The sequence below is a fragment of the Exophiala bonariae genome, assembly GCF_035927105.1.
Source record: "Exophiala bonariae strain CCFEE 5792 chromosome Unknown scaffold_1, whole genome shotgun sequence".
NCBI lineage: Eukaryota > Fungi > Ascomycota > Eurotiomycetes > Chaetothyriales > Herpotrichiellaceae > Exophiala > Exophiala bonariae.
The window spans coordinates 370,379-398,314 of record NW_027042476.1 but is presented as its reverse complement, the minus strand read 5'-3'; the positions used below and the strand labels follow the sequence as shown (position 1 = coordinate 398,314).

At 50.3% G+C, this 27,936-nt stretch overlaps 9 protein-coding genes across 9 annotated transcripts; 4 read left to right on the top strand and 5 right to left on the bottom strand.

Annotated features, from left to right (window-relative positions):
• Nucleotides 1–171: 171 nt before the first annotated feature.
• LTR84_000141 (uncharacterized protein) lies at nucleotides 172–2,079 on the bottom strand (the record flags this gene model as incomplete). Its single annotated transcript, XM_064843772.1, has 5 exons — nucleotides 172–383; nucleotides 471–585; nucleotides 642–1,098; nucleotides 1,153–1,352; nucleotides 1,423–2,079. 5 exons carry the CDS (start codon nucleotides 2,077–2,079, stop codon nucleotides 172–174), a joined length of 1,641 nt encoding a protein of 546 aa, XP_064711632.1.
• A 2,161-nt stretch (nucleotides 2,080–4,240) lies between these two features.
• Nucleotides 4,241–6,713, bottom strand: LTR84_000140 (uncharacterized protein; the record flags this gene model as incomplete). The annotated part of the gene is made up of 2 exons (XM_064843771.1): nucleotides 4,241–6,463; nucleotides 6,513–6,713. 2 exons carry the CDS (start codon nucleotides 6,711–6,713, stop codon nucleotides 4,241–4,243), a joined length of 2,424 nt encoding a protein of 807 aa, XP_064711631.1.
• Nucleotides 6,714–7,903: 1,190 nt separating this feature from the next.
• LTR84_000139 (uncharacterized protein) lies at nucleotides 7,904–10,048 on the bottom strand (the record flags this gene model as incomplete). Its single annotated transcript, XM_064843770.1, has 1 exon — nucleotides 7,904–10,048. One exon carries the CDS (start codon nucleotides 10,046–10,048, stop codon nucleotides 7,904–7,906), a length of 2,145 nt encoding a protein of 714 aa, XP_064711630.1.
• Nucleotides 10,049–10,883: 835 nt separating this feature from the next.
• Nucleotides 10,884–11,709, top strand: YPT5 (GTPase Ypt5; the record flags this gene model as incomplete). The annotated part of the gene is made up of 4 exons (XM_064843769.1): nucleotides 10,884–10,956; nucleotides 11,007–11,026; nucleotides 11,083–11,301; nucleotides 11,362–11,709. The coding sequence occupies 4 exons, from the start codon at nucleotides 10,884–10,886 to the stop codon at nucleotides 11,707–11,709; spliced, it is 660 nt and encodes a 219-aa protein (XP_064711629.1).
• Nucleotides 11,710–12,585: 876 nt separating this feature from the next.
• LTR84_000137 (uncharacterized protein) lies at nucleotides 12,586–14,602 on the bottom strand (the record flags this gene model as incomplete). Its single annotated transcript, XM_064843768.1, has 2 exons — nucleotides 12,586–14,507; nucleotides 14,557–14,602. The coding sequence occupies 2 exons, from the start codon at nucleotides 14,600–14,602 to the stop codon at nucleotides 12,586–12,588; spliced, it is 1,968 nt and encodes a 655-aa protein (XP_064711628.1).
• A 411-nt stretch (nucleotides 14,603–15,013) lies between these two features.
• LTR84_000136 (uncharacterized protein) lies at nucleotides 15,014–16,665 on the top strand (the record flags this gene model as incomplete). Its single annotated transcript, XM_064843767.1, has 3 exons — nucleotides 15,014–15,031; nucleotides 15,081–15,212; nucleotides 15,298–16,665. The coding sequence occupies 3 exons, from the start codon at nucleotides 15,014–15,016 to the stop codon at nucleotides 16,663–16,665; spliced, it is 1,518 nt and encodes a 505-aa protein (XP_064711627.1).
• Nucleotides 16,666–16,990: 325 nt separating this feature from the next.
• On the bottom strand, nucleotides 16,991–19,563 carry LTR84_000135 (uncharacterized protein; the record flags this gene model as incomplete). The annotated part of the gene is made up of 2 exons (XM_064843766.1): nucleotides 16,991–19,127; nucleotides 19,178–19,563. 2 exons carry the CDS (start codon nucleotides 19,561–19,563, stop codon nucleotides 16,991–16,993), a joined length of 2,523 nt encoding a protein of 840 aa, XP_064711626.1.
• Nucleotides 19,564–20,912: 1,349 nt separating this feature from the next.
• Nucleotides 20,913–22,809, top strand: LTR84_000134 (uncharacterized protein; the record flags this gene model as incomplete). Its single annotated transcript, XM_064843765.1, has 3 exons — nucleotides 20,913–21,218; nucleotides 21,301–21,626; nucleotides 21,681–22,809. The coding sequence occupies 3 exons, from the start codon at nucleotides 20,913–20,915 to the stop codon at nucleotides 22,807–22,809; spliced, it is 1,761 nt and encodes a 586-aa protein (XP_064711625.1).
• Nucleotides 22,810–24,076: 1,267 nt separating this feature from the next.
• On the top strand, nucleotides 24,077–27,692 carry LTR84_000133 (uncharacterized protein; the record flags this gene model as incomplete). The annotated part of the gene is made up of 8 exons (XM_064843764.1): nucleotides 24,077–24,361; nucleotides 24,462–24,558; nucleotides 24,642–24,800; nucleotides 24,875–25,542; nucleotides 25,604–26,080; nucleotides 26,132–26,294; nucleotides 26,349–27,602; nucleotides 27,652–27,692. 8 exons carry the CDS (start codon nucleotides 24,077–24,079, stop codon nucleotides 27,690–27,692), a joined length of 3,144 nt encoding a protein of 1,047 aa, XP_064711624.1.
• Nucleotides 27,693–27,936: the final 244 nt, after the last annotated feature.

The window sequence follows — 27,936 nt, the reverse complement described above, 5'->3', positions numbered from 1 at the left end:
CGAGCAAGTGTTCATTCGAGGTTCGTATCCAGCTCAAAAAGCCCATATCTTCACATGACAGATAAGCATATACATGGGAATTAGGCCACGGACATTTTCCGACCCCAGGACCACGCGCCATACTAGAAAGCAAGCGATAGAGATACCTGGAACAGGCAAAACCCTTCAGAATCAATGGGCCGAAATCACAGAGCTCCTTCGTCTTGCGATATCTTCCTCTTTGGCTGGAGGACCCTTGTAATTCTTGCGACCCCAGGCGAGGTACCACGCTCCTGAAATGGCCACACCACCTACGAAGACCACGGAAGCATAGTTCATTGTATCTGGTGTCGTAGGTAGGAAGGATGGCATACTGAAAAGTGGAGTGATGAAGAGACACCAGCCTAACCAGAAGAAACGTGGTCGTTAGTCCGGCATTGGAAATAATTGCTTGATGTTGGCTCATGGGAGGCCAAGAAGATTGCACTTACAGATAGCAACAACATTGCAGATGACACCGAAGATTCCAAAATCGTAATGACCTTGTTTCAAAGACTTTCGTCCTCCAATAAGTGAAACTAGGATGGGCATGGTATAACTGATGGTCTGGGAACAGATTAGATAAATACCAACCGTGAGAGCCGCTGAAGCACGTGACTTACCAGGAAAATGACACCGACACCGCTAAAGGCGTTGAAGGCAGCAACTGAACCAAAATAGATAACACCGAGAATGATTTGAACAACCATGCTCAGCATCATTGCGTTGAGCGGGACATCTAATTTGGTGTTGACTTGCTTCCAGTAGCGAGAACCGGGGATGGCTCCATCACGAGCGAAGGCCCAGGTGCACCGGGAAGCGGCAGTTGTGCATCCAACACCACAGAAAAAGGCCAGTACCAGAAGAGGTACAGTCAACGCGAATGCTCCACCATCGTTTCCAATTGCGATTTTGAGGATGTAGGGAACTGGAGAAGATGCAACGATGACATCCTCAATTGGAGGTAGGACGAAGCATAGAGGAACGAGGAAGATGAAACCGCAGATGGCGTTCAAGACGATGGTTCCAACCATGGCTTTCGGTACTTGTGTTGCAGGCTCTTTCACTTCTTCGCACATGCTTTGTGGTTGTTAGAAACCGGTCAACTGCTAGGTGTTTTGAAATTCCACTTACGAAAGAATCATGCCAGTAGCCGAGGTGGCATATGCTCCATGCAGCAAGCCGATGCACCAAGACCAGCCCGGAGTCCATCCCGAACTTGCTTCAAACCCGCCGAATGCATAACTGGCCTTGTTGCGACCGCCTTTTGCAAGAGAAAGAGCGCACACGATGATGCAAATGACACCAGCGAACGTCCAGAAGATGGCGAATGTCTATAATGGCAAACGATGTCTCAGTATGGGGTCGAGTTTTTAAGATGGGCGCGTGTGGGAAAATACATACATCTAACAGCGGCAACCACCGGTTACCAAGGGAAGAGGTAGCATTGCAAAGCAATGTGATACCAACGAAAGTCAACCAGATTTGCCAGTTGGTCGCAGCCCATACACCATTGCCTTCGCTATCCTGGAAGATATTGACACATCCGACGAGGAAAAGTGTGGTACCGAAGTTGACGGCGAGAGTGATGGTGATGTTGCCCATGACATAAGCCCAACCGCAAATCCAAGCGGTAATATTTCGCCATTTTGGAGGAGAGAGCATATAGGTCTGGTAGTAGACACCACCAGCGGTAGGATATACTGAAGTGATCTCACCAAGCGAGATAGCTACGCAGATGATGATGCAGCATACAAGAACCCAACCCCAGATGATCGCAGAAGGGCCACCACCAATGAGGGGATAATAAAGGGTTGTCGCAAGACCGTAGGGTACTGATGCGAGCACGAAGGACATGAAGGCGACCTGCCAGGTAGATCTGTTTCGCGACAATTCGGATTGATAACCCAAGACAGCCAGGAGGTCGTCAGCTTCGGCGTTTTCTGCGCCATGGCCTATGCTGTGTCGGCCACCTTCTTTGGTCTTGCCATCACCAGAGGCGACAGGCTGATTATCATAGTCGAACCCATGAGGGACGTCGTGCACATTTTGGGCTGGCATGATTGCAGTCCAGGCGCGAAAGGGCAGTGGCGTACTCGAGGATCAAGTATTGTGTAGGTGGATGCAGATGCAGATGCAGGTCAATATATACTCGAACAGGCCTATCTCTGGGGAAACAGTAGTTGTTGCCTTGGGTTGTTTGTTGCAATCGGGGCAGACGCGTTGGGTAAAACGAAATAGAGTGAAGCAAGCAGATTGAAAAGCCTGAGAGTCAAGGCTGTCACCGGGAAAGAGTGACCTCGCAGGGAAAGAGGACGCTGACTTGACTAAGTTAGAATTTCAGGAAGTAGCTTTTCGCAGAAGCCTGCCCATTATGGGGGAACGCAGTCTGATTTATCGAAGAAGAAACGAGGGCAAAGGCAGCTGGACCATGTGGCTGTAGAGGTAACCTTACTATCCATTTTGCAGGGGTCCAACAGGTGAGAATCTGAGATAGGATAGGTCAGCGAGCCACGGGTGGGCTGCTGTCCATGTGAGCCGTGGGAGCTTGTAGATTGCAAGTCCACTCATGCGAAGAGTTTTTACTCTCAAGCATCATGACGGGCGCCAAGATTAGCGGGGACGTGTTTATCTTTCGAGGGTGCAGAGGGTGGTATCGGACGCTTCTCTGGCGCATCTCCACCAATAAAGACTTTCTTTGACTGATAAATAATCGGAGCTTGGACTGGACTTGACCTAGCCTGGAGCCTTTTGAGATGTGAGCGTTGGGGTCGTGGTGTCTAGGCTCCAAGTGCTACTTAGAGACACTTTTAGGCTTTGTAGTGGTAGTTGCACCTAGCATCTGGTGTACATGACTTGACTGCAGGTGTGATAGATTTCCAAAGTTGTTAGGTGATCGCTCCTTTTGTTTTCATGACGAACGACCTTAAGCAGTGGTTCAGTGGTTCAGTGTTATCGAATAGCTTAAAACGAAGGAACGACTAACCCAAAGGTCGTTCAACCCCAACAACAGTCAGCGAGGTGAGTGCTCCATGTCAAGCAAGCTTGAGGTATTACCAAGTTGAGCATGTCGTTACGTCGTGTTAGGACATCGCAAGCGCAAGTAGCGAGGTCTTGTCAGGGTTCGACTCGCCAGTTATCTTGGGTCAAATCTCGTGGGAATTGATTGTCACACGAGACGTAGCGTGCAGCGTGCAGCCGGGGGGGAGAGGTTTCCCCTCTTCGTGACTGGTGAAATCAGGACTTATCTCTGTCAACCCAGGAGCCGAGGTCATCATTCTAGTTGCCCTAATCTACCTCGTATACGTAAACAAAACACTAGGGAGGAGCTCTTGACTGCTCCTGGGAATGGATCGATGCAATCTGATGCAGTGAGGTTTAAGCTACCCGTACCCCTAATTCTCTTGCATCGGAGAACGCGAGCTCGACGCGAGCCAAGATTTCAAGAGCGCCCTTGCAACACCCGGATACGACTGCCCTGCTGGTTATTAGTAGGCTTCCATCTGGTAACTTGGCTTTGTTTTGACACGGCCGATCTGTGGGGTAGGTTTGCTGACCAAAATCGTCTATAAGGTCATGAACGAACAAGTAGTTCTTCTCTGCTCGAGAAAAACCGAAAGATCATGTGGAAGCTTGTATCATTGTTGATTGTAAGCTCGTGATGACTCGATTGAAGGGTGTGGCAAGACCAGATACCGAAGTCCACAGTACCTCGTAGAGTTTACCAAGGTTTCCGAGCACGTCGCATGTTGGTGGAACACGTGGAGCATAGATCCCCATAAGTACGAGTAAAGTGAGACTACCTCGTGAATTGGATAACCCGTACAGAATTGGAACCGGGCTTGTTACAAGTTGCAAGTTGCAAGGTTATCATGATCGGCTGGGGGGCTTTGCTTGCGCCACTCGAGGCGACCTGCAAAGCGGGCCGAGTTGCTTGTCATGTCACCTGTTGACAATTCTGGGGTGCGTTCACAAGTATGGCGGTTCATGCATACCTAGCTCTAAGTAATAGAAACTACCTCAGTACCTACCACACATCTCATAACAGTCATGATAGTCATGACATGCTGCCCCTATAGCCACAGTCTGGCACTTGTATGCCTCATAGCCTCTCGTTACAACCTGAGTGAGCAATCACTCTGTCAATCTTTGCCCAACGACTCCTCATCTGGCCTATCATTCGGCCTTGTCACTCTTCACCCACTCACCGCCTTAATATATGTTATACCTCCTTGACGAAGCCCACTTCGACAAGTTTGTCCACAGCAATATTCAAGGCCTGCACTTTGCTACGACTATTCTCTCTGATCCAGAGGAATAATTCCAATAGTCCTCTTCGGATAATATTCGTGCCGGGTTTAATCCTCATCTGTTCTTTGCCCACGATATAAACCACCTGGCTCTCATATGCTCTGCGTAGCTCCACCAGCTTTTCAACCAACCCGACACTGGCCGACTCGAAGGAGGGGCGGTCTGGATCAACAGGCCGTTCCGCAAAGGTGATTGCCTTGTCGGCATCACCGGTTACTTTCTCGCCGCTTGCAGTTGGCGATATCATGGCAGTCTCACGTTCGTTGCAGATGAAATCACGTACTTGCTCGTACAGGAGTAAGCCCAGGTTGTGAGTGACCACTTCATCGGTGTATCCGTGCCTGATGATGACCCGATAGCAGTTTGGCATCGGTCGTCGACTCTCGCCTTCAGACCCAACGTAGCACCGTGTCACGGTGTACCGTTCTTCAGGTGCGACGATGGGGACTTGAAGAGGTCGTAGGTGGAAGAAAATAACCACATCACATGCTGCATGGAATTTCTGCAGAAAGTGCACAAAAACAGTTGGGGTTGTGGAAGGCGCCCCAGCTTTGTCGAAGAACACACCGATGCCATTGATTTGAGTGATAGCGTGTCCCCCAAATGCCGGTGTGAGTTCAAGCGCTGCGTTCGAAGAATCGTCCCTCGTCCGAATCATGTGTGATGGTGGGAATCGGTCTGAAGCTTCCGCATGCCATTGCTGTTCCTTGCCAAACCTCCAGAGAATAAACAGCGAAGAAAGTACAATAGCAAGCGCAAGGGTGAACCAAGCTCCTTCAGGCACCTTTGTCAATGATGAAGACAGAAAAGCGCCATCAAACAGGGCGAATATCAACCAGACGAACAGTACAATGAATGCCGGCACTTTCCAAACAATCAAGGCAACGAGTGCCACCATGCAGGTACTGAAGAATGTCACCAAGATGACACAAACCCCATATGCGTGACCAAGATTCGTCGTGTTGTTGTAAACAGCGGTCACGATGACCGTACCAATCATGAGGAGCCAATTTGCCATTGGAATATAAATTTGTCCATAGAAGATTTTGGAGGTGTGCACTGCCTTGATCTGAGGGAAGTAAGAGAGCTTCATGATTTGTGACAGAAGTTGAAAAACGGCAGTAATCATGGCCTGGCTGGCAACGATGGCCGCCAGGATCGCAATGACAAGTGACGGATAGAGACATCCTGGAGGTACAGTATTGTAGAAGGGATTTGTCCAGGCCGAAGGATCTTCGGAAATATAGGCGGCCTGTCCGATATAACCAAGTAGGAGACATGGAAAGGCGAAAAACAGCCACGAAAGCTGCACCGCGCGTATAGTGAACGCTCCTAGGTCAGCAAAAAGTGCCTCACAACCTGTGAAGGCCAGAAGAATGCCGCCGAGACTCTTCCATCCTTCGGTTTTATTCCTTACTAGGAAAGCACCGGCGAAATATGGCGAGAATGCTTTCAGGACCGAGTGGTCGTGTTGGACCAGATTATAGATCCCGAAGACGGCATTAAAAAGGAGCCAGATGATGACGATTGGTGCAAAGCCGGTGGCGAGTTTGGTTATACCAAAAGGTTGAATTAGAAACAGGAGAACCAAGATGCCGCACGAGACTCCAACAATGGTACCATTCGATATACCTGGAGAGGCCACCGAGATGCCCTGTATGGCGCCGAGAACCGATTGAGCAGGTGTAAGAACTCCATCGGACATGACGAGCGCCACCCCAAAGACGCCAACGATCTTCAGCATCCACTGTAGGAACCTGGAACGCTCGATGAGGTTTCGAGTCTTTTGGGCAGGCTTGCCCAGCTCATGAGTGATATGACGCTCCATCCTGACCATCTGCTGTTCACGGGGATCACGACGGACAATGTTTGCATATCGTGACAGAAGCGAGAAAAGGGCAAATGTACCGCCTTCTCCTTCATCGTCGGCTCGAAGAATGATGAAACAATATTTGACAGTGACCATGATTGTAAGACTCCAGATGATCAAGGAAAGCGCCCCGAGAAGATCATCATAGCTAGGGTCGGCACTGAACGTAGATGAGTACACGTAGAGAGGGCTAGTGCCAATGTCGCCGTATATTGTCCCCGACGCTTGATATGCTAGCCATAGTACTTGCCAGCTAGTGAAGGACTATCACAGTCAGCGGAGTAAGTGTGAAAATAGAAAGAAATCTTCAGACCTGCTTGGGCTTGTAGTCACGATCCTCTATGTTTGTCATAGACTCGGCATCATTTTCTTCGCGTTTCGGAGGTCCGACATGACTGGGGACGCGAATGCTTCCAACGCCGGTCGCCTCTCTGCTTCTGAGCCTGTGCACTCCACCACTTCGCGACTGAACAGGATGGATGTCATCGTTAAATTGAATACGGAGGTCAGACATTGAGGGTGGAAGACAATGCTCAACCAGTGGCAGCAAACAAGGTATTGTCCTGATTATTCCGAAACGAGGACTTGCTTGAGCACAAGGGAAAAGGACGGGAGGACCACAAGTGCAGATAAGGAGAATCAAGGTTGACGGGCGACCATGAAATAGTTTTCAGGACACTACAACCAGAAAGCACGTGGGCTCATTTCCTACCTTTTTGAATTGGTGTAAAGAGTCGCGGGTGGGTAGATATTGAGGATATCTCTGGTCACTTCACATGTGCGTGCGTACAGCACAGCCACCATGGTTATTCCTGATTCAGATAGTCGTATAACTCACCAGTCCAATCGAGACAACAGCCTGCTCTAGCATGAACAGATAAGGAGGGCATTGTGGTGTCACAAATAAACATACCATGGGATAATGGAATCCTTCAAGAGTTGCTGGGCAAGAGCGAGAAAAACAAAGAGAAGTCAGACATTTGCCCGGACCAGTGTGAAGCAGTGAGAAGCGTGTCATTTCACAACTGATCCGGTGCAAATGAGGTGGCCCGTGGATCTCAAAAGTGATGCCAGGTAAAGGATTGGAGCAGATAGCAAGCACGTATCCCAGATGAGATGGAAAGCTAGCAGAGATGCATTCAGAAAATCCCTCATAGTCGTGGGGAAGTGGAGGAAGGGAGAGAGAGAGAGGTTGAATAAAAGCCGTCGGGATCGAGTTAGGCAAAAGCCAAGTCGTGATCGACCCATTGTGATTGGCGATGGGGGGCCACCAGGGAGGCAAGCTCTGCAGGTTGGTGCATTGCCGACCGACATCTGGCATAACATCCCACATCCTATTTCGGTTTACTTCCACAGTATTTCCCATTCTCCTTCTGCATTTTATATCACCTTTGGAAGGATGGTGTACTCCACGCTTGTTGTCAGGATTGTTCTGAGGCTTAGACTTTGTAGCACGGGATCCTTGCTTTTGTGAGATTGCGGTGGTTGGATTCCCGCCTAAAGCCTTTGACTGCCCCCATCACTGGTGGTAAGAGGTGCTTCTTCGGTTACCGAGAGTCGTCATGCACTCCCACTGATCCCAAGTTGCCCAAGGAATCGGTGAACAATCTACCGGACTTGTGTGCATGAACGATCCATCATTAAAGTCTATATATCTATCAAGGAACCAGACATGGCGATAGTGACAAGCTGATGATACTGGAATCATTCTATCCTCTTCTTTCCTTCTTCCATGTATCCCATGTTTGCGGTGCTGATGTTCCGAGCCCGCCTATCCTTTCCACCAGCGGCCGCGATCAATGGGCCGACCACCGGATCTCTATTGGCACGTGCAAGAGCATCTGCATATCCTTCTATCGCAAATGAGGGCGGATTGAGTTTCGGCCAGTTCACGAAGAGAAGGCCATGTCCGTAAATGAATTGAAAGGACCATCCCGCAATAATCAGACACAATATTGTGAAGAGTCGTAGTGGCCACACTGCCGAGTCTGGTGGACGGCGAGTCAAGGTCGAAATCACGACTATGAAAACGGAGGCAGCCAGGACGTAGGGTACGGCTTGCAGAATCAATGGTCTTCGATCTACAAATTGTAGCGAGGAACCAACGCCGTATGTAGAAGGTAGATATGTGCCCAAGAATAGGTCAAACCCATCTTGTCTCGGGCCGTCGAGAAAGTTATTGCGAACATATCGAGTGCACGAATTGTTGAGATCTTGCAGCGCGCCCGCTTTGGTGCGTTTGCCAGTCCGTGTGAAATCCGTTTTCAAGGCGCCCGTGCCGGAGTATGAGTTGGAAACAACATCAGCATTGTCAGCCCAGATGTTACGGAACAGTGTCTCAAAGGCAGCGTCGTCACTTGCTCTCTCACCTGCTCGGAGAACACCAATATCTTGGAATGACTGGGTCAGTGCCCATCTTCCTAGCATGCTTTGCACCACGTTGGTACGATCGAGACAATCCATGCAATTTGTGCGAACCACAGCAGTCTGTTGTGTTCTGACCTCCAGCACACCAGATGGGTCACCTGGATTTTCGACACCGCGGAAATATTGACCCTTCCGCAGACCATCAATCAGTTCGTCAAGCAGGAGCTCGGCCCGATGCCATTTCAAACCCTTGGTCTCGTTGTGAAAATCAAAATAGACATAATGCAACCTATCCATCTTCTGATGAGGATGGTCGGCACTGATTTCACGAAATTTCTCATCAGTATGTCGATCGGCCTCGACCGATTCCTCAGGCGAGTTGACGAGAATTCGGACCACTTGTTCGTAAGCCTTTTTAACACGTTCTTCTCGCCCACGCTGATTGACCAAATTCACAAGGTAATTCTCGCCATAAATTCTGATTTGTTCATCAAAGTGTTTCCGTGCAGCTTCAACAGCAGTCTCAACACCTCGAATTTGTAGCTTGGGGGTGTAGTGCAGATCATTAATTTCGGCCCAGTAGACAGGGACACTGCCGCGAGTTTGCACATAAGAGAGAACCTGGGTCTCGGATGGGTTGGAACCAACTTTGCCATTCTGTTGGCCTTGGGATCCAGCGAAACCTACAGGTTGGCCCGAAACATCATTGAGAAGGGCAATCTGCTCGGTTTCGTTGAAGTTGGAAACATGGCCTTTATCATCTATACCCCGAGACAGATACCTTGTGCCTGCACGAAACCTTGATCTTCGTGTAATGAGAGCAAATGTGAAAGATGTGGATTGTACTTTGGCAGGAGTAACTCGGAGCATGCCATACATGACAGGGAGAATGTATGGGTCTGCTCCGGGTTGCTGATGACCCTTTGTGGTACCAGAAGTACCAGCACCACCAGCACCACCACCGGAACGAAAGTCAATGAAGTCGGTTTGGATGAAGCGGTTCCAAAAGAAGCGATCGTCAGCTCGTTTCCATAAAGGATCGGATTGAATGGCTTTGGATTGGCGCTGGAAGCTGGAGGTGATGTCGAGAGAATAGGAGAAATACATGGGACCCCTGGCTAGTAGAGCCTTGACGTAAGATAGATAGGTGTCTTCATCAGGATCGTGAACAGGTCGTTCTCGCAGAGGTAGGAATTCTGTGGCGACGACTTTGTAGAGCATATGGCCCCGTAGTCGGCCCATGGGTTGAGCTTTGGTGATGACAATAACATATTTGTCCAGCTTCAATTTGATTATGCCCAAGATGCCAGCAATGCTAGAGACACGTTTGGCTCCGAGCAGGGAACCATCATTCAGCCTGATATCTCCTGATGGACGCTCTACCACCAGAGTTGGTGCAGATGGGGTCGAGGGGGAGGTGAAGGCATAGTGAGAGGTGGACGCATGGACATTGATGTCACGGAAAGGCATGAGGTTGGCCATGGTGTGGGTGCAGGAGTAGGATTGCGGATGCGAGAAGACACAGACGCAGGTTTGAACGAGAAGGACGGAGGAGGGCCAATTGCCTCTATGCCATCACCGACGGAGCGGCTTTAAGACTGGCAACGACAAGGCGTGGTAAAGACTTTGGGTTTTGCTTGGTGCGATTGAGTGATAAGGTTGTTGTTTTATTATGAAATCCGTGCGGCAAGATAGCACTGAGGCTGTCGTGGCGCAGGTGAGGGTTGAGGGCAACGATGATGACGCCAACCAGATAAGTACGGAGGAGTATTTTTCTCACCAACGCTGAACAGGCAAAATGATAGAGCATTAGTGTGGGCTATTCATGCTAAAATCTTAGTGATCTGCTTGTCGTCATACAATACACTGTCTTGGACTCCCCATCCTCCACCATTCTTATTAGCAAACCGCTAAGGATTATAGTTCTCCCACTAGTGCTCCACGGTCGCCAGCCCCAAGAGCAATAACCCTGGTTACTACTGTTACTAGGCCTTGGGTTCCCCCAACAAAGTAGAGGCTGAACCACCGTTTACGCCTATGAGGGTACACTGGCCTCCCCCCGGCCCCTGGCTTACCCACCCCTAAGTGTAGGCTTATGCCTGTTGTGCCTGCGCCTGCGTGACGACGCTGCCGGAACAACATCACCTGCCATTATCTCTATACAACTTTCATCATATTGCCCTCACTACTGCCACCACCAACAATCAACTCCTTCTTCCACCCGGATCTTTCATCTACACTTGCTGCAACCGTAACAAGTGTCTCTTCTACTCTCTACTTTCCAACACTTAGCCTTTCATCAGTTCACATTGCCACCATGGCCGCCAGAGCTCCCGCAGCCCGCCCAGGCGCAGGCGGCAGGTTCGCCCAATTCAAACTCGTTCTACTCGGTTCGTTGCTCGACTCCCATACCCTAGTCCTACTACTGACCCGTTTCTAGGCGAATCTGCCGTAGGAAAGGTACTGCTTTCTGCCCATCCGAGCCTTCCCTCAATTCTAACTGGACCCCAAATTAGAGCTCGTTAGTCCTCCGTTTTGTCAAAGATCAGTTCGATGACTACAGAGAGTCAACGATTGGAGCCGCTTTCCTCACTCAAACGATATCCCTCGATGAGAACACCACAGTCAAATTCGAGATATGGGATACCGCTGGTCAGGAGAGATACAAGTCATTGGCCCCCATGTATTATCGTAATGCCAACTGCGCCGTTGTCGTGTATGATATCACCCAGGCCGTAAGCAAACCATGAAGCCATTTCAGTCGAATGACAGTACCCGCTGACCATCTCTTCTAGTCATCGTTAGACAAAGCAAAGTCATGGGTAAAGGAATTGCAGAGACAGGCTAATGAAAACATCATCATTGCTCTGGCAGGAAACAAGGTGGATGTTGTCAATGAATTCCCCGATAAACGAGCCATTGAAACCGCCGACGCCGAGGCATATGCAAAAGAAGCCGGCCTCTTATTTTTCGAAACATCTGCAAAGACTTCAACAAATGTCAGGGAACTCTTCACTGCGATCGCCAAAAAATTACCACTGGATCAAGCCGGTCCCAGAAATCTTCGATCCAACCCCCGGCCAGGTGTTGATCTAAGGCCCGAATCAACCAATACTCAAGGAGCGGGCAATTGCCAGTGCTGAGTGACCAAATTGTGTCGTGTTTTCCACACCGATTTTGGCGTGTTACTATTCCCAGTTCTCGGCGACTAGGCGTATATCACGGGAGGGGAGGGGATGGATGTGGCCGAGGTTCTTTCGCTTCAGGTATCGTGCTAGGAAAGGGGATGCATTTCGACCGTTCGATTCTTTGATCATCGAACCAAGCATAGACTCACGCAACCATGATCACTCACTAGTGGGGATGTTGGAGAATTGAGCGAACAGCATACAGATTGTCTACGATCGAGGAAGTCAGATCCATTTTCAGATTCCGCGTCCAAGGATCACCCTGTCTTTATCAACACTTGCGACAACAGCAACCCGTCCGTTCAGTCGACTTTTGCTGGAAATGCTGTCTCAACATGTGTTATGGCGATACACTCCGAACGACGGCATGCATTTCTGTGTCCAGACAAGAAGCACTTTCGACCCCAATTTCAACTTGGGGAGGGAAGGCGTTCTGGCAACGCTGCAGCTTCTATTTTATTTATCATCGATCCACCTTCTAATGCTCTTAGAGAATCCTCAAATGACTAAACCCCAGCGTTTCCAAAACTAGACCATTTTTTCTCCCACTTTTGCTCAAAGTTTACCCCCAACTCGTAGTCATAATTCATATATGATCAGTCAGTGTCTCTACTCGATAGCCACCAAACAGCTCGTTGGATGCAAAGATCCTACAGTGACCGGGGCTATTCTCCTTCCATAGCAACTGATAATATGCACTAGACACGGATTCAAATTATGCAATACCCATACCCTGCAGACATACATCGCCCAAAGAAATGTTCTTACGCATCCGTCCAGGGCAGTCATATACCAAGCGACATACCCAAGCTCAATCTGATAGGACCAGGATCAAACACTCCCACCGCTACGGTTCCCATGGTCGCCCACAATGCCTGCCATCTCAAGCAACGCCCGAGCGCCATCCTTGTCGCCCCCAAAATTGACGCCTCGCCGCCGCGCCGCCTCGGCCTCTTCCCATGCCAGCCGCTTTCGCTGTTTCGTGATCTCGTCGTCATGCCCGTCTTCGGCCGCCGGATCTGGGATCGACACGCCCCACACTTCGAGCTCGTCGAGGTCGAATTGGATTTTACAGGGGAGGGTATTCGATGATGGTGGTGATGGCGACTGTTTTTGCTGGGCACGCTCAAATGCAGGATCCGTCACGAAGGCGCCGCTCCCTTGAGAGCCGTCGTGTTGGAATGTGCAGGTCGACAGGTCGCTGTCGATGAGCAGGCTGACCGGGCCGAGGGCCGGTTGGACCGTTTGGTGTGAGGTGCGTGATTGCGATGCGGGCACGACGCAGCCTAGCGCAATGCCTGTCCGGGTGCTAAAATAGCTGACGGGCATGCTGTGGTTGTAGGGGTTTGCAGGGAAGAGGGCCTGGCGCGGGTGAAGGAGAAGGAGGCTTGCTTTGGGTGTCGTAGGGTCGAGACTGCCTGATGTGGTGGACTGGGGATGTGAGTGGGTTTGGGAGGAGTCGGTCCATCGATCTGGGAGATAGGCCGCTAGTGTGATGGATCGGCTAGGCTTTTGATTTGTGGCTTCGGTGGTTCCAGTCAGTATGATGAGGGTGCTCGCTCGCCAGGAGAGGACTTGGCGCGAGAAGGAGCTGAGAGATGTGCCGTGGCTAGAGGTTGAGTAAAGGGCATCGAAGCGAGCGCCGGAGGTGAAGATATTGGTGGTGACGCCGCTTGGTGTGGTAAGTTTGAGGCTTGTGGAAATTTGCGAGAGGAGTGTGTCGTTCAAAAGTGAGGTGCTGGTGTTGGTATTTGACTTGCTTTGATCAGCATCGCTAGTTGAGGATTTGCGGATGGGGGAGGGTCTTAGGGGTATGATCACTTCATGGTCGAGTGAGATGTCTCGGTGTTTGGAAAGATTGATGTTTTTGCTGAAGAGGGAGTGCTCGAATAGTGCATTCAACGGGTCGAATAGATCTGGGAGAGTGGATGTGATGGTCTGAACAAAGTTGGAATATCGAATTCCTTTTGCCTGTGGGTCGGGATCGAAAGCCGCAATTATTGCATCCGCTGAGGTATCCAGTGTCTGCAGCTTTGCAGGTGTAAGGCTCTCACCATATATGGCCAAAGGGGTCAACGGTTCAATGCCAGCCAAAAGGAGAAGTAGTTTCACAAGCTTTTTGAAATTTTCCACGGGGATCATGGCATGATGAATTTTCCGATCAACCCTCTGATCCTGTTTGAACACTTCAATCGCATCAAGGGCGTCCAGAGCAGCAAGAGCCAGATCGTCCTCATCCTCCTCTTCGTCGTCATTGGCGGGCTCGTCAATTGCAAATCCGGATACATGTGTTCCTATGGCTTTCTCCGCCCTCATATCATCAGGTAGTTGCTCATTGACAACATCTTCCATTGTCGGTTTCTCCACCAGGTTTGAATGACTAGCACTCCGATCGAACACAGCAAGACTTCGAAATAGTAGTTTTGCTTTGTCCTGATCCCCACGCTTGAGGATCTTCTTGTACCGACCAGTCATGATCGTGATGACCTTCAGCATGGCCTCACGCGTCAATATGCATGGCGCAAGGCTGGGAAATGGAAATGCCCCGAGGTAGGTGCACATTTGATATAGTACTGAGCCTGCCTGGAGTAATTCTGGTATGGCAAGGAATCGACACAACGTGTCTTCCTTCCAATACTCTACATCTTCTTGATGATCGGCTAAGGACTTGAAGTTGTCCTTATAGTGTGTGATTTCCAAATGTGTGAAGCACTTGCTTGCAAAGCGAAGAGCCAGTTCATGGCTCAATTGTTCTGAAATAGTTCAGGCATCAGGACAAATTCACGACCTCAATGTACTTACCGATAGGAACCTCTTTGGGAGGTTCTGAAGACTGGGATTGGCCCATTCTCGTATGTATTAATGGCTCATCAATACTTCATTTGACTCGACCAATGAAGGCACTTTTTGATAGTGTAGAGTACGGAGGGAGGAAGGGCGGCAGTCATCGCCACGAACAGGTGATCTGCTCGATGCCAATGACGTCGGCCTGAATTTGACAGCGTATCCTCGCGCTTAAGCTTCGCCGTAGTGATTAGCATAGACCCCACCGTAGCTGCACATCATTTTTACTACTGCGAGGGGAAAAGTTATCCACTACCTAGGTACTGAACAGTCGCGTTTGCACTTGGATAACAAACGCCGACCGTTCGACTACTTGAGTAATGGTCATGCCTCACACATGCCACGAGGATGGACTCAACGTCCTTTAATACATCTCTCCCAATATACTCGCAGCTTTGCGACCACCTCTGCTACCATGACCAGGACATACGCCGTGAGTCATGCCCTCCGCATTTATTGGCATGCAACTAATGACAATCCAGGACGCTGTGACGTCGCTCAACACGTTACAGTCTAATTTTGCAATCGTTGATGCGATCCGTAAGTCTGGGCGGAAGATGAATGATCAGGCCATCCCTGAGATGATCGAGTGGTGCAACAAAATCGGATACCAAGTATGCTACCATTGAATTGAAAAAGCAACGCTTAGCAACGTCTCTCTCTCTCTCTCTCGACCGAGCTGACCCGCGTCCCTGGTAGCCATCAGATTTCGATGCGCTCAACGCTATTCATATTGCCGGAACGAAAGGGAAGGGTTCTACCTCTGCTTTCATCTCGTCAATACTGGCGCAGTTCATTGGGAACAACGGAAGCAAATCGCTATCAAAGGTCGGGCTATATACATCCCCGCATCTGCGATTCGTTCGAGAGCGGATACAGATCAATGGAGAACCACTTTCCGAAGAACAATTTGCGAAATATTTCTTCGAGGTTTGGGATCGTCTTGAAGAGGCTGCGAAAGCAGAAGGTCACGACCCACAAGCACCAGGCACAAAGCCAGTCTACTTTCGATATTTGACGCTGATGGCATTTCACACTTACATCAGTGAGAAAGTTGACGCTGCAGTTATCGAGTGTGGCATTGGAGGCGCTTACGATAGCACGAACGTGATTGAGAAGCCTTCAGTCACTGGCATTACGAGTCTGGGTATCGATCATGTGGCAATGTTGGGCTCTACAATTGGTGAAATCGCTTGGCACAAAGCCGGTATCATGAAAAACGGTACCAAATGCTTTACCACTAGCAGTCAACCCGATGATGCCAAAGTAGTCCTGCAACAGGTCGCTCGGGAAAAGGGCACAATCCTTGAGTTCGTCGACGTCAGTCCGGAGATCGCCAACGACAAGATCAAACTCGGTCTACAAGCAGAGTTCCAAAAGACAAATGGCAGCCTTGCAGAAGCTGTAGCAAGGGAATGGCTGACACTGCAAGGCTACCAAAACGATCCCGAGTATGACTCCAAAATCCGGCGAGGCCTAGAGACCGTTCGCTGGGCCGGACGGTGCGAAACCCGTCATGAACCCGGCATCAGATGGTGTATAGACGGCGGTCATACTCTTGAAAGCATTGAACTAGCTGGAAAATGGTTCGCATCGCAACTTACCAGCATTCAACCCCAATCAGCCCGGGAACCACGCTTCCTAATCTTCAATCAACAAACCCGCGACGCGAACGCACTTGCAACCGCACTTTTCACCACCTTATCCACCGCGCTCGACGATTCTCACCCCTTCACACACGCCATCTTCTGCACCAACACGACATTCGTCGACACGGGCTTCAAACCCGACCTCGTCTCCGTGAACACCAACGCCTCGGACGTCGACGCGCTGAAAGTCCAGAATGACCTTGCCGAAACCTGGCGAGGCATTGACTCCCACGCAGACGTCACAGTCGTGCGAACGATCGAGGAGGCGGTGGCGCTGGTGCGGAAGTTTTCGAGCGCACGGTTGGGTGATGGGGAACCCAGCGAGGTGACGGCTTTGGTGACGGGGAGTTTGCATCTTGTTGGTGGATTTCTCGAGGTGTTGGAGAGCGAAGATGGTCAGACGACTTTGACTGCTTGAAGACTTGATGCGCAGTTGGCTGTTTGGCTGTCTGAGAGCTTAAGGATCGGTAACCTCTAACACGATTTAGGTTCCAGGGCCCATCAACTGGACGGTGTAAAGTACATATCATTATTTTCGTTATACGGTAAGAGCGCTCTATAGACTTTGCGCGCATGGTGGAGGCTTCATCGCCAATCATCCCAAATAAAACCCCAGATTATGTACGTGTACGTGTGAAGCCAGAACAGACCGGAAATATGCGTCTCACTCGCCAAACAACGCTCGTTTATTCGTAAAGTACAGGCGAAAGAAAATATCATGTGTATATTCGTAATGGCATCAATCAATGATGTTGACCCCGCCGATCTGGCGCAGAGTTGACGGGACTGATCGCCTCAAAGAGACTTCGGCGATGATAGTCATCATCGTGAGCACCCAGAGTGGGGCTCGGTAAAGTCCCGATGCCACTCTCTGCAGACTCATTGTGGTGATGTGTAGCATAAGTACTGCCGCTGCCGCCGTAGTTGTGGCCATATCCATCGCCGCCTAGTCCCCTTGCGTCACGAGCGTGAGCATGGGGCTGGGACTCTTCCATGATGATGGGCTGGAGAGATGAGCTTTCGCTACCGCGCTGTTCTCGCTCGGCGCGGGCGCGATGGGTGCGCCATCGATTGGTCGCGGCGGGAAAAGGCCATGCAAGTGTTTCGTTCGTGCCGGTTGATGATGACCCAGTGTCGTACCTGCTACTGGGATCGGAGACATCGTCATGAGGGGCATATAGCCCTGTGCCCAGTTCTGCTGCTCCACCTGCTGCTGTGGCTGCTCCAGGGCCGACATTGCTTACATTTCGTAAGGGTGAAGCACCAGTCAGGCTGTCGCTGTGCAATGGCGAGGGGCGATATGAACCAGATGAGGTTGTGTTAGAATTGGAATTGTCTGAGTGTGTATGACCGTAGTTGGCGTTGTAGGCGTAATCCGCAGCGTTGGAATGGCGTGGATGTTGCTGATCGTTGTAATCCGTTGCCAGCTCATAGGGAGGCTTGGGTCTCTCCGTACCTGACATTTCATGACGCTGCGGTTGGAGTGGTGGTGTGGACTCTTCCGAGATCTGGGCGTAGTGAGCTGACTGTGTCACATGTGGTGGAGAGACGGATGCGTGCTTGGGTTTTCCTCCTGTAAAGGATGCGCCGTTGAGCCAGCGACTGACTCTACTGTTACCCGAGGCGACAGATTTCTCGGACGACGTGCTACGAATGATGCGCCGTCTTCGGATCAACAGTGCGCAGAGAATGACGACAAAGAGAACTATGACCGCGGCTGCAACGCTGATTCCGATAATCGCTCCTTGGGTGATGCCTGAGCTGCCGCTAGTGGGTGGGGAGTCGACAGTCCCATTTGTACTGCTGCTGCTGCTATTGTCGGATTCATAGGGGTAGTAGTGAGTTACCTGTCTAGAATATTTTTGAGCAAATATGCCTCCGAGAGCATTGTTGGACCAAGAAGCATTAGTGCTTGATCCACCTGAGCTATCACCTCCGATGACCTTGGACACGACACTTGGTACTTCATAGTCAGACCAGGTCTCCGGATCATAGGTATTTTGGAACTGCAATGTGTTGAGGTTGAACACTTGAATGATACCGCCCTCCACGCAATTAGCTTGGTTTTGGTAAACGCCACCAATAACGAGCATTTGATCCGGATAGGGAGAGACACAATAATGCCCCGATCGGCCGTGAGTTTGAGTACCAGTGTATGCCTTGATCCAGTTGAATGAAGGGATCGAAAGGATCCAAACATCATCTGATGGAACATCACCGGCGTTCAGCCCATCATAACCTCCATAGATGTAGACGTTGAAGGAGGATGAGTCTTTTGCGGGCGCAACAACAGAACAGAACTCTGTCAACTGTCCTGGAGCTTCGCCAGTTGTATTCTGCAGATACCATTCCCCGGATGCGATGTCATAGACAGGTAAAGATTTCATGAAACCAGGACTTTGTTCTTGACTTTGTGAGGTCTGTGAGTCATTAAGCCCAGTGGACCAGATCTCTTCAGGGGCAGTTACACCCCCAATAGCCACTAGGACACCTTTCTCGCTTACTGGAATCCAGGCCAACTCAGCATTTGCCCGAGGTGGTATGTTATCAGGTAGGGTGGTGTTGGTCCATTTTTCACTTCTCATGGTTGACATGTCAATGGTAATGAGGGTGTTTGCGGTGATGTTCGCTGAGTTATCATCGTAGTATATAGGACCCCAATCTGGCGCTCTCATTCCACTGAAGTAAAAGCCCAGATTCTCACTCGGTGCAGAAGTACCTGCACCGTTGGTGACATACCGACTCACATCATTTGGAAGATTACCCTGGTAGAATCCTGGTGACCAACTTGGGCGATCTGCACCATATTGAAAAGCTTCATAACCCAGGACGGAGCTCTCGCTTTGAGGCGAGGCAGAATCGGTCAGACGTGGAAGTCCACTGAGAAACTTTTAGTTCAGAGAATGCATATAGCTCGGACCATGCCTTACCCGTAGAGGTAGAGTTCTCCATCGTTTGTAAACATTGTGCCGTCGATATAGTTAGGGGCAATGTTGTTTCCGGCTCCTCCAGCTTTTGACATTTTCTTGAACAGGTCCGATGTATTTGTCTTTGTCGTATCGAACGGAGTGGAAAAGTTCAAACGGAACATGTCGCCCGCAACATTGCCATCGCTACTCACCACTGGGGTGGTACCATCAGCGAAGGCAGTCTGCCACCAAAGAAGACCGCCATCGAGATATATTGAATCTCTTACAGCCCCAGCTCGTAACCGCGCCCAGTTACATATTGTGTAGTTCTGTTGAACATCGACCGCCCCAGCCAAGCGTAAGAGATGTGCGGCCAGAATCGCGGCGGTTTGAGTGTATGACCTCATAGCTGTGTGGCCACTGTGGGCATTTTCTGTTCGGCTCGATTTTTGGTGCAAGTACAAATTGTTTCTGCTTTTACAGAACGGAGGCAAGAAAACAAGACCTACACTGACTGTCTTGTTTGTGTTTGTAGTATGGAAGGCAGAAATAGTGTGAGCACCATCTATCAGTATCTAAGACATATCTCGTCTTCGTGGGCCGAGAATCAACGGCAGAGCGTAGTTTGCCACCCATGATGCTATTTCTGCTGAACAACCGCTGTCATTTGTGCAAAGCCTAGCGATCAGAGGAATCAGGGTCTTCAATAGAGCATGATGGTTCGATAGTACTTCACTCGGAGTATTCTCAGCAGCTAGACCTACCTGAAGGATGCGTCATTGGTGAGAGAAATGGACTAGGAAGTGCAGGGTTGATACTGCGCACTCCAGAACATCCATGATAAGAGACGATCTGCAGAGACAGGTATCCCCCTGGTACTTTGAGGAAGAAGAATTGAGAAACCCAGCTTGGCCCAGACACAATCCCATCAATTGTGGGGACTTATGGGACTGCATTTGTTGTAATCTTTGGTTAAGAGCGACATGGAGTGTGGATACCTAAGCGAAGGTCAACTTGAACGTCAGTAGCTGAAGCTGTGCCTGGAAAAGGCAGAGAGTCGTAGGTGAAGAGCTCATTATTGCGCTTATGCACCAGACAAGCCGTAAACCGGTTTTTGATGGCAGATTTGAGACAGGGATGGGAAAAAGACGGCAATGATGGTCGAGGTTGTAACAAGGTTGGAGTAGTTGGCACCGGAAACAGACTCCAGGCACAACCGTCCACTCTTTCTGCCTTCCACCTTCCTCTTCCCGGTGAACTAGACGTGATTGAGCAAAGCTCCCGTTCACGCCACCGACGATGAGAGCTGATCGCTGCCATTGATTGGCATGCCACCAGCTGCATCGAGCAAGGCAGCGTTCATCACAAATCCAGGAACCTGCAAGTTCACAGCACCCATCTGGGGGACCCCCAGCAAAGTACCAAGACTTGACGCCTCCAGGAATACCACCGTTGCCATGTGGCATGCGCTCAATGCTGAGCGGGACGGTAGCTCGGTGATGTATACCCGCAAGTCCACGGTTCTTCAATGACGGTGAGTCTTCGAGAGGGCTGGGAACTCCTCTATCCGAATCATTCTTTTACTATCAAGAGTGGGCGCACCAGTTTCCACGTTTTCAACCACCAGACGCTCATCATTCATTCGTTTTGAACCAATTTTCGGTTGCACTACATTCGCTTTGAGTTTCCTCCAGTCTGAGGTCGTGATAGTATGTGTCCGCTGCTATAAGAGCTTCGACTTAAGATATTGCGCACAATGTACTGCTACCACACCCGCCTACTAACGGCTTTGTCGTTGGTTGTTACAGCATTGAGTCAAGATCCTAGCAATGGCCCTCCATTGCCTCCACCACCACCACTACTTGCCAGTACGACTACCTGGAATGAGACCGTTATATTTACTTGTCCACCAGCGCCAACTATCTTGGTGAACGTCACTCAGTATATACCCATCACTGATACGACTACTGATACCGATGTCATTACGACCTCTATATGGGACACAACTACACTTCCGATTACTATATATCAGACAATTATATCCACCACAGTGCTCACCTCAGTAAGCTACAAAATCCGAGAAACAACCAGCCTTCTTGAAAGGCAGGGCTTTCTACTTTGATACGACTAACTAACTCTGCTAGACGAGGATTGTAACGGAAACCTCAACAACCGTGACACCTACCACCGCAACCGCAACAGAAACTGTTGTCGTTGCTCTTCCAACTACCGAGACTGAGACGGAGACTTCAACGACTGTCAGCCCCACTACTGCGACAGAAACTTCCGTGGTCATTGTTCCAACTACCGCGACTGAGACGTCAATCACGATCAGTCCTGTGACGGCAACGGCAACAGAGGAGCTGCTTCTTTCCACCTTGACGCAAAGGGTGACCAGTGTTACATTGTGCCCGACCCGATTGGTGAATCCAAGTTACACAGCTCAGGGACCATATCCCACCGACTGGACGTAAGTATCGCGAGCTGTGCAAGAATACATTTTGGCTGATCCATTCGTCTACAGATGGGGGTGTCCTCCCGGTTGGCTTTGCAGGCCTACACGGGACAATTGCAACTTTGAAGCTGGAATTCCTGATCAAGGCTTCTTGTGCCCACCTAATCATTGCATTCCAGCAGAAGCACTTCCAGTGCCTTTGGTGACCTGGGATGACACAATCTATGGCAATTCAACCCCGGCGCAGAACCCCGGTTTAACAGTTCAGGCTCTTGATGATTATTTCAACATGAACCCCAGTGATTTTGGATTGAGCTATGAGATTTTCGTGATTGAGGAAACGATCACACTCACATCGACCACAGTCCGCCCACCATCCCCAACCGTCGGAGCGAGACAGGCGCAAACCAGTGTTCCGGGAGCGTGCTTCCCTTGGTGCAACAACTGTCTGCTCGAAGCTCAAGCGAACGGCAAGACTCCTGCTCTTTGTGTTCCAGGCTCAGCATTCGAAACATCCTTGGAGAAATGTGAGCAATGTATCCAGGTACACAAAACCGATAGCAGCGGTGGATTTGTTCAGATCGCACCACAGTTTCAACAATTCCTAGATTACTGCGACCAGTTTTCAACAATAATCGTCACAACCTCGGTGACGGCAACAACCATCAATAGTGCTGGCTCGACATTAAGCTCTATGTCATCATTCTTATCAACTACTGTCACCCCACGGACTTCGTCCGTCACTTTGAGTCCAACTGGACCCCAGACTTCAGTATCTACGGTAACTGCTCCTATAGTCACGACTGTGGTTTCGACGAGTTATTCAGAGAGTACTGTCGCGGGAGATGACTGGTCGCAAGCGACGATCATTTTACCGCTTGAAAACAATAGCACAACGACGATATACGGCTCTGAATTGACAAACGGAGCGACTCTCGTATTACCAGTTGCACAAACCACGAATTCATACACCACAACCCTCACAGGTGGCCCTGCTCCAGTCAGTTCTGCACCACCGACCACCATCTCGGGTACCGTGATTGCTGGTGCATCGTCTAGTGCAGTCGCATCTGGAAGTGCAGTCCCATCACAATTTCCTGGTAGCGCCTCGAGATCTTACGAGGTCAAAGAGGCCCGTTATTGGTGGACTCTTGTGCTCGGCATGTTACTGCCACTGGTCTTTGCCATTGGTCTATGAATTGCGCGCACCAGCAGGAATGAAAGGAACAAATTGTGGAGGAAATACACGAAAATAAAGATGATATGGGCATGCAAACGACAAAGACGTCCATTACCGATGACTTGTTGAAAGCCATCATTTGACCATGAATACAGATTTCGGCGAATCGCTTCACGCGAGGGAATTAATTTGAAGGAGGTAAGTGTCTCGTCAAGATAGCTTCAATGGAAAGTAAATACCCAATCATTGTACCCGAATAATGAATTATTTGATTAGAGTCAACAATTGTTCGAAGTGCACACTGGTCATCTTGTCATTTGTTGATTACTCGGGTCGATAAAACCAATGCTCAGACTTTGTCACCCTCTACTGCAATCTGTCTAGACGGCCTATGCTGAAAAGCGTTTGCATCGTGACGAAAAGTGCTGTTCAGTGATAGGTTGTATACAGACGGGCCGCTAACTACCTACCGAGGTACCTAAGTAATATTTCAGCTGTAGCCCATGACGAATGTCAAGAGCTAGGAGAGAACAGACCACATCTTCGCCCGAATAAATCCATTGGTACAGACAGAGATTCATCCTATCCACACCATGATGCCCTTCAACTTTTCCTGGGATTTCGGAAACACCAATTTGCTAACGTAATGCTCATAAGGCAGCGGTCCAGAGCAATCCCTAAGCTAAGTTTGTTACTCTAGCTATTAGTTTACCCCGACAATGATAGTAGTGTATTATGGTCTGCAACCGTTTCTCAAGAAATTTCCTCAAGTCCCTGATGCACCTTATAAATACTGGTCTTTGATCTTTCTCTAAGTCCGCGGAAGACAGAAAGAAAACTCAAAAAGTTAGACTTCGATTGGCTCTCGCCTGACGTCAAAGCTCGAAAGTTTGAGGCGAGAGCCTTCAATTACTCCAAGTACCCATAGATCGAACAAGAAGACTAGGATGCAGCCAGGAAAGTCGATGATGAGGTGATGTGTCAATAGTGTGCTGCTCTTGTGTGTGTAATTCCAAATATTGGATCGGACAAGTATAGCACACTGATCCCAACGGTGTGGAAGATTAACAACACGCATCTTTTTGATGCAGTGATCGACAGGGACCTCACAGGGTTACCTTGTTCCCAGTGGACACAACAGGACCTGAAGAGCACGCTAGGTATATAGCTTGCGAACGTCTTGTCTCCTCCCTTATGTGGTTCATACGTTTAACCATTCCCCATCTCATCTTCGTCGATTTGCCGCGCAGGGCCTATCTCCCGGCGGCTCATAAACCTGTGGCAGATGCCTACTCCCCCACGAACAACAGCACGAGTGGTCTCGCATCCTGGATCCAGTGAGTCAGAGATAGCGGCAGAACCCAACTGGGGTGCCGGCCATCAGCATCGTATTGGTTATATCAATGCTGCAGGTCTGCAAGCGGGCCTCACTCACGACGGTGATCATGAGTCAAAGAACCAAGATGAACGAGCTTTCGTGGAGGCGGCAACGAAGAAGTACCGCGATCTGAGAGCGAGGGCGAACAAAGGCGACCTGGTAAACTTCGTGGATGTCATGAAAGCACAGACGGTAGGGTCTAACATGGTGCTCTCTTGCGACTAGCGATGGCGCTTTCCGCATCGCGCTTTGTGTCTCAAACGCGCAGTTACTGATATTTATGATTCTGCAGGACTACCATACGCAAAACCCGAAAAGGTACCCGCCTGGGTGGCGCTTCGTGGTGAGAGCCACGGAAGATGGTGTGAGGCACAAGCAGGACTGGCCTGGTGAGTTCAACATTGCCACCACGCCCATCCAGTACTAGTGATGCCTCATATTTCTCTTCCAAGCCAATTCTGACGGCAGAAAGCCAACATAAAACAACGCAAAGCAGAAGAGGAGACAGAAAAGCAGAATGACGACGATGACAAGCACCAGCAGCCTCCACAGGATAATGACACTTCAGATGATCACGCTTCGTCAAGCAACCCAGAGCACGACTGGCGCCGGGCTGAGGGTTATAACGGAAGTAAACATCGTGGTGCATACAGCAAAACCTCCGAAAGGAGCAATCACAACTCCGAAACAGCCAACGGCAAACAGCAAGGAAGCGGCGAGAGCCAGACCAAAACCGAGTACCAGAACTCCGGGAGAAGTATACGCCCGAGGAAATCACGCTGCTCCGGCACCTCCAGCACGAAGCGGCGAAAACGCGAGCCTTCCAGCAAAACCCCGGGACACTCCGCTCGCCCGCCGCCACCGCATCCGCTGAGATGGACACGTCCATCGACGGCGCGGACGCGCTGACACCAGACAACTGGATCCCGCGTTCGGCTAAGCTAATACGCCGGACAGGTCAGCACCCCCTGAACGCGGAGCCGGAGCTGTCGGCCCTCATGCGTGCCGGGCTTGTGACGCCCAACCAGCTGCACTACGTGCGCAACCACGGGAGTGTGCCGCGGCTGTACTGGGAAGAGCATGTACTGGATGTGTGCTGCGGCAAGATAAGGGTCGGCATGGATAATTTGCTGCGCCGGTGGGAGAGCATCAACGTCCAGGTGGCGCTGGCTTGTGATGGCAATCGGCGGGGAGAGCTTAATCGGTTGCGCAAGAGTAAGGGGTTCGATTGGGGCCCTGGAGCTGTTGGCTGTGCGTTTTGGAGAGGAGTGAGAGTCGCGGACGTCCTGCAGTCGGCGGGTGTGAGGGTGTCCGGCGGAGAGGGTAGGCGGTGGGTAAACTTTGAAGGCGCGGATGAGCCGAGTGAAGGCAAGGTGAGTCCCGTTACTTCCAGCTTATCCAATATTTCGTGAGGATGTTTAATTAGAAGACCAGTATGCAACATGTCTGCCGCTAGAGTATGTCATGGATATATCCAATGATGTCTTGCTAGCGTACGAGATGAATGACCAGCCACTGCCACCTGACCACGGGTTTCCAGTCCGGCTACTTGTCCCGGGCTTCGTGGGAGGTAGAAGCGTGAAGTGGCTCGCGAGAGTTTGGGTTAGTGACAAGGAGAATGACTCCTATTACCACATATGGGACAATCGCGTGCTACCCAGTTTTGTGACAGAGAAAGATGGGGAATTTTCGAGGACCATGTTCAACCATCCTAGCACGGCATGCAACGAGCAGAATCTTAATAGCGTCATCACAAAGCCCGCGCAGGGTGAGAAGCTGGACCTTGTCGAGGTGCTGAAGAAGGACACCTACTGCGTTCAAGGCTTTGCATACGATGGTGGGGGCCATGAGGTACAGAGGGTAGAGTTGAGTTTGGATGGTGGCGAGACATGGCTATACTGCATAAGAAACGTGAGTTGAGGTTTGTGTATAAATACTGTAGGTGTAGCTGACTGAAAGCAGTTCCCTGACCACCCAATACGACATGGCAACAAATTTTGGACATGGACTCATTGGCACATCGAGATCGATTCGGCCCATTTCGTGCGCGCGGAAAGCCTGACAGTGCGATGTTTCAACGTCTTCAAAAACACGCAACCTCAGAAGCCGGTTTGGAATCTGATGGGTATGTGTATCATCCTTTCGAGAACATCGCGTCATTTTCTCTAAATCTATTCAGGCATGATGAACAATGGCTGGTACGTCGTCAAGTCCAGCACCGATAGTGACGGTAGGTTGCTTTTCCAACACCCCTATGGGCAAACGGGCACCTCTGGCGGCGGCTGGATGAAACCAAGTACCAGCAATATACTTGCCGCAGCCAAGCAAGATAGTGGCATGCCGGACAAGCAGTTCACGCGCGAGGAAATTGAGAAGCATAACACCCGCAAGGACTGCTGGCTCGTCATCAATGGTAACGTGTACGACGCCACGAGCGTGCTGGAGTGGCATCCAGGTGGCAGCAGCGCACTGCTAGCGAACGCCGGCAAGCTGAGTCTCGAGGTGACAAGCTCATTTGAGAACGTTCATGACGAGTATGCGCACAAGAAGCTTGCCGAGTGTGCGATGGGGCGTGTCACGGACAAAGCAAAGACGTACATGCGGGAGCAGGCGAAGGTAGAGGCTGAGAAGGCTGCGAGGGGGCAGAGTGATGATATTTTGCTCAACACCAAGAGATGGAAGCCTGTCACACTCTCGAAAAGGGAGCAGTTGTCCAAGGATACATTTTCTTATACTTTCCGATACCGAGACAATGAGGGCGGAGGATCGAGGATAAAGCTAGGGTTGGGTACCTGCCAGCACATCCAATTCGGTATCCACATGCTCGACAAGATGCTCATACGCTCGTATACCCCTACGCGGCCAATCAGGGAGGACGAAGAGGATGGAACTTTCGAGCTCACGGTCAAGACCTATTTTCCAGACGAGAATCAGCCGGGTGGGGCCTTCAGCAGCTTCCTGCATAAGCTCGACCTGGGCGAGCAGGTCGAGGTCTGTGGGCCAACGGGTGAAATCACGTATTTGGGCAACAGCAGATTCAACATCGAGGGCAAAGAGCAGCAGTTCAAGCAGGTCAGTCTCGTGCTGGGCGGGAGCGGTATTACGCCGGGGTACGCCTTGATCAAACGAATTGCGGAGAATACGCAAGACCCCACGACTGTCGCAGTCCTTGACGCAAACAAGACGGAAGAGGACATTCTCCTGAGATCTGAGCTGAATGATTTGGTCGAGAAGAGCAATGGAAGGCTCAAAATCGCCTTTGTCCTCAGCCATCCGAAGAAGAAGGGCGATTGGGAGGCCAAGGGTGGTCTCAGTGGCCATGTTAACGAATCAGCTATCAAGGCTAAGCTCTTTGCGCCTGGCAAAGATAGTGTCGTATTGCTGTGCGGACCACCGGGGATGATACAGAAAGCAGCATTGCCAGCGCTGAAAGGTTCGTCACTTTGTTATCCCGGATGCAATCGTACACTAATCGGGTTTAGGATGGGGATATGAGGAGGATAAGAACTGTTTTGGGTTTTAGAATGGGCGAAGTGTCACTGCTTTTTATGTCGATGGCTTTCGACGGGATGCTGCGGTGGCATTACAATTGCAGATCCCAGGATACAAACCGTGACTGCCGATTAGACCTAGAATTTCTGCATGGAGTGAGATGACCTGGGTGAGTACTTGGTACTACTTTCAAGAGGCTATGGAATAAGGGTGAAGTCGAGTTGAATGATACACTGGGAACACGGGACCAGGACAAGAGGTTAGAGACTACGAGT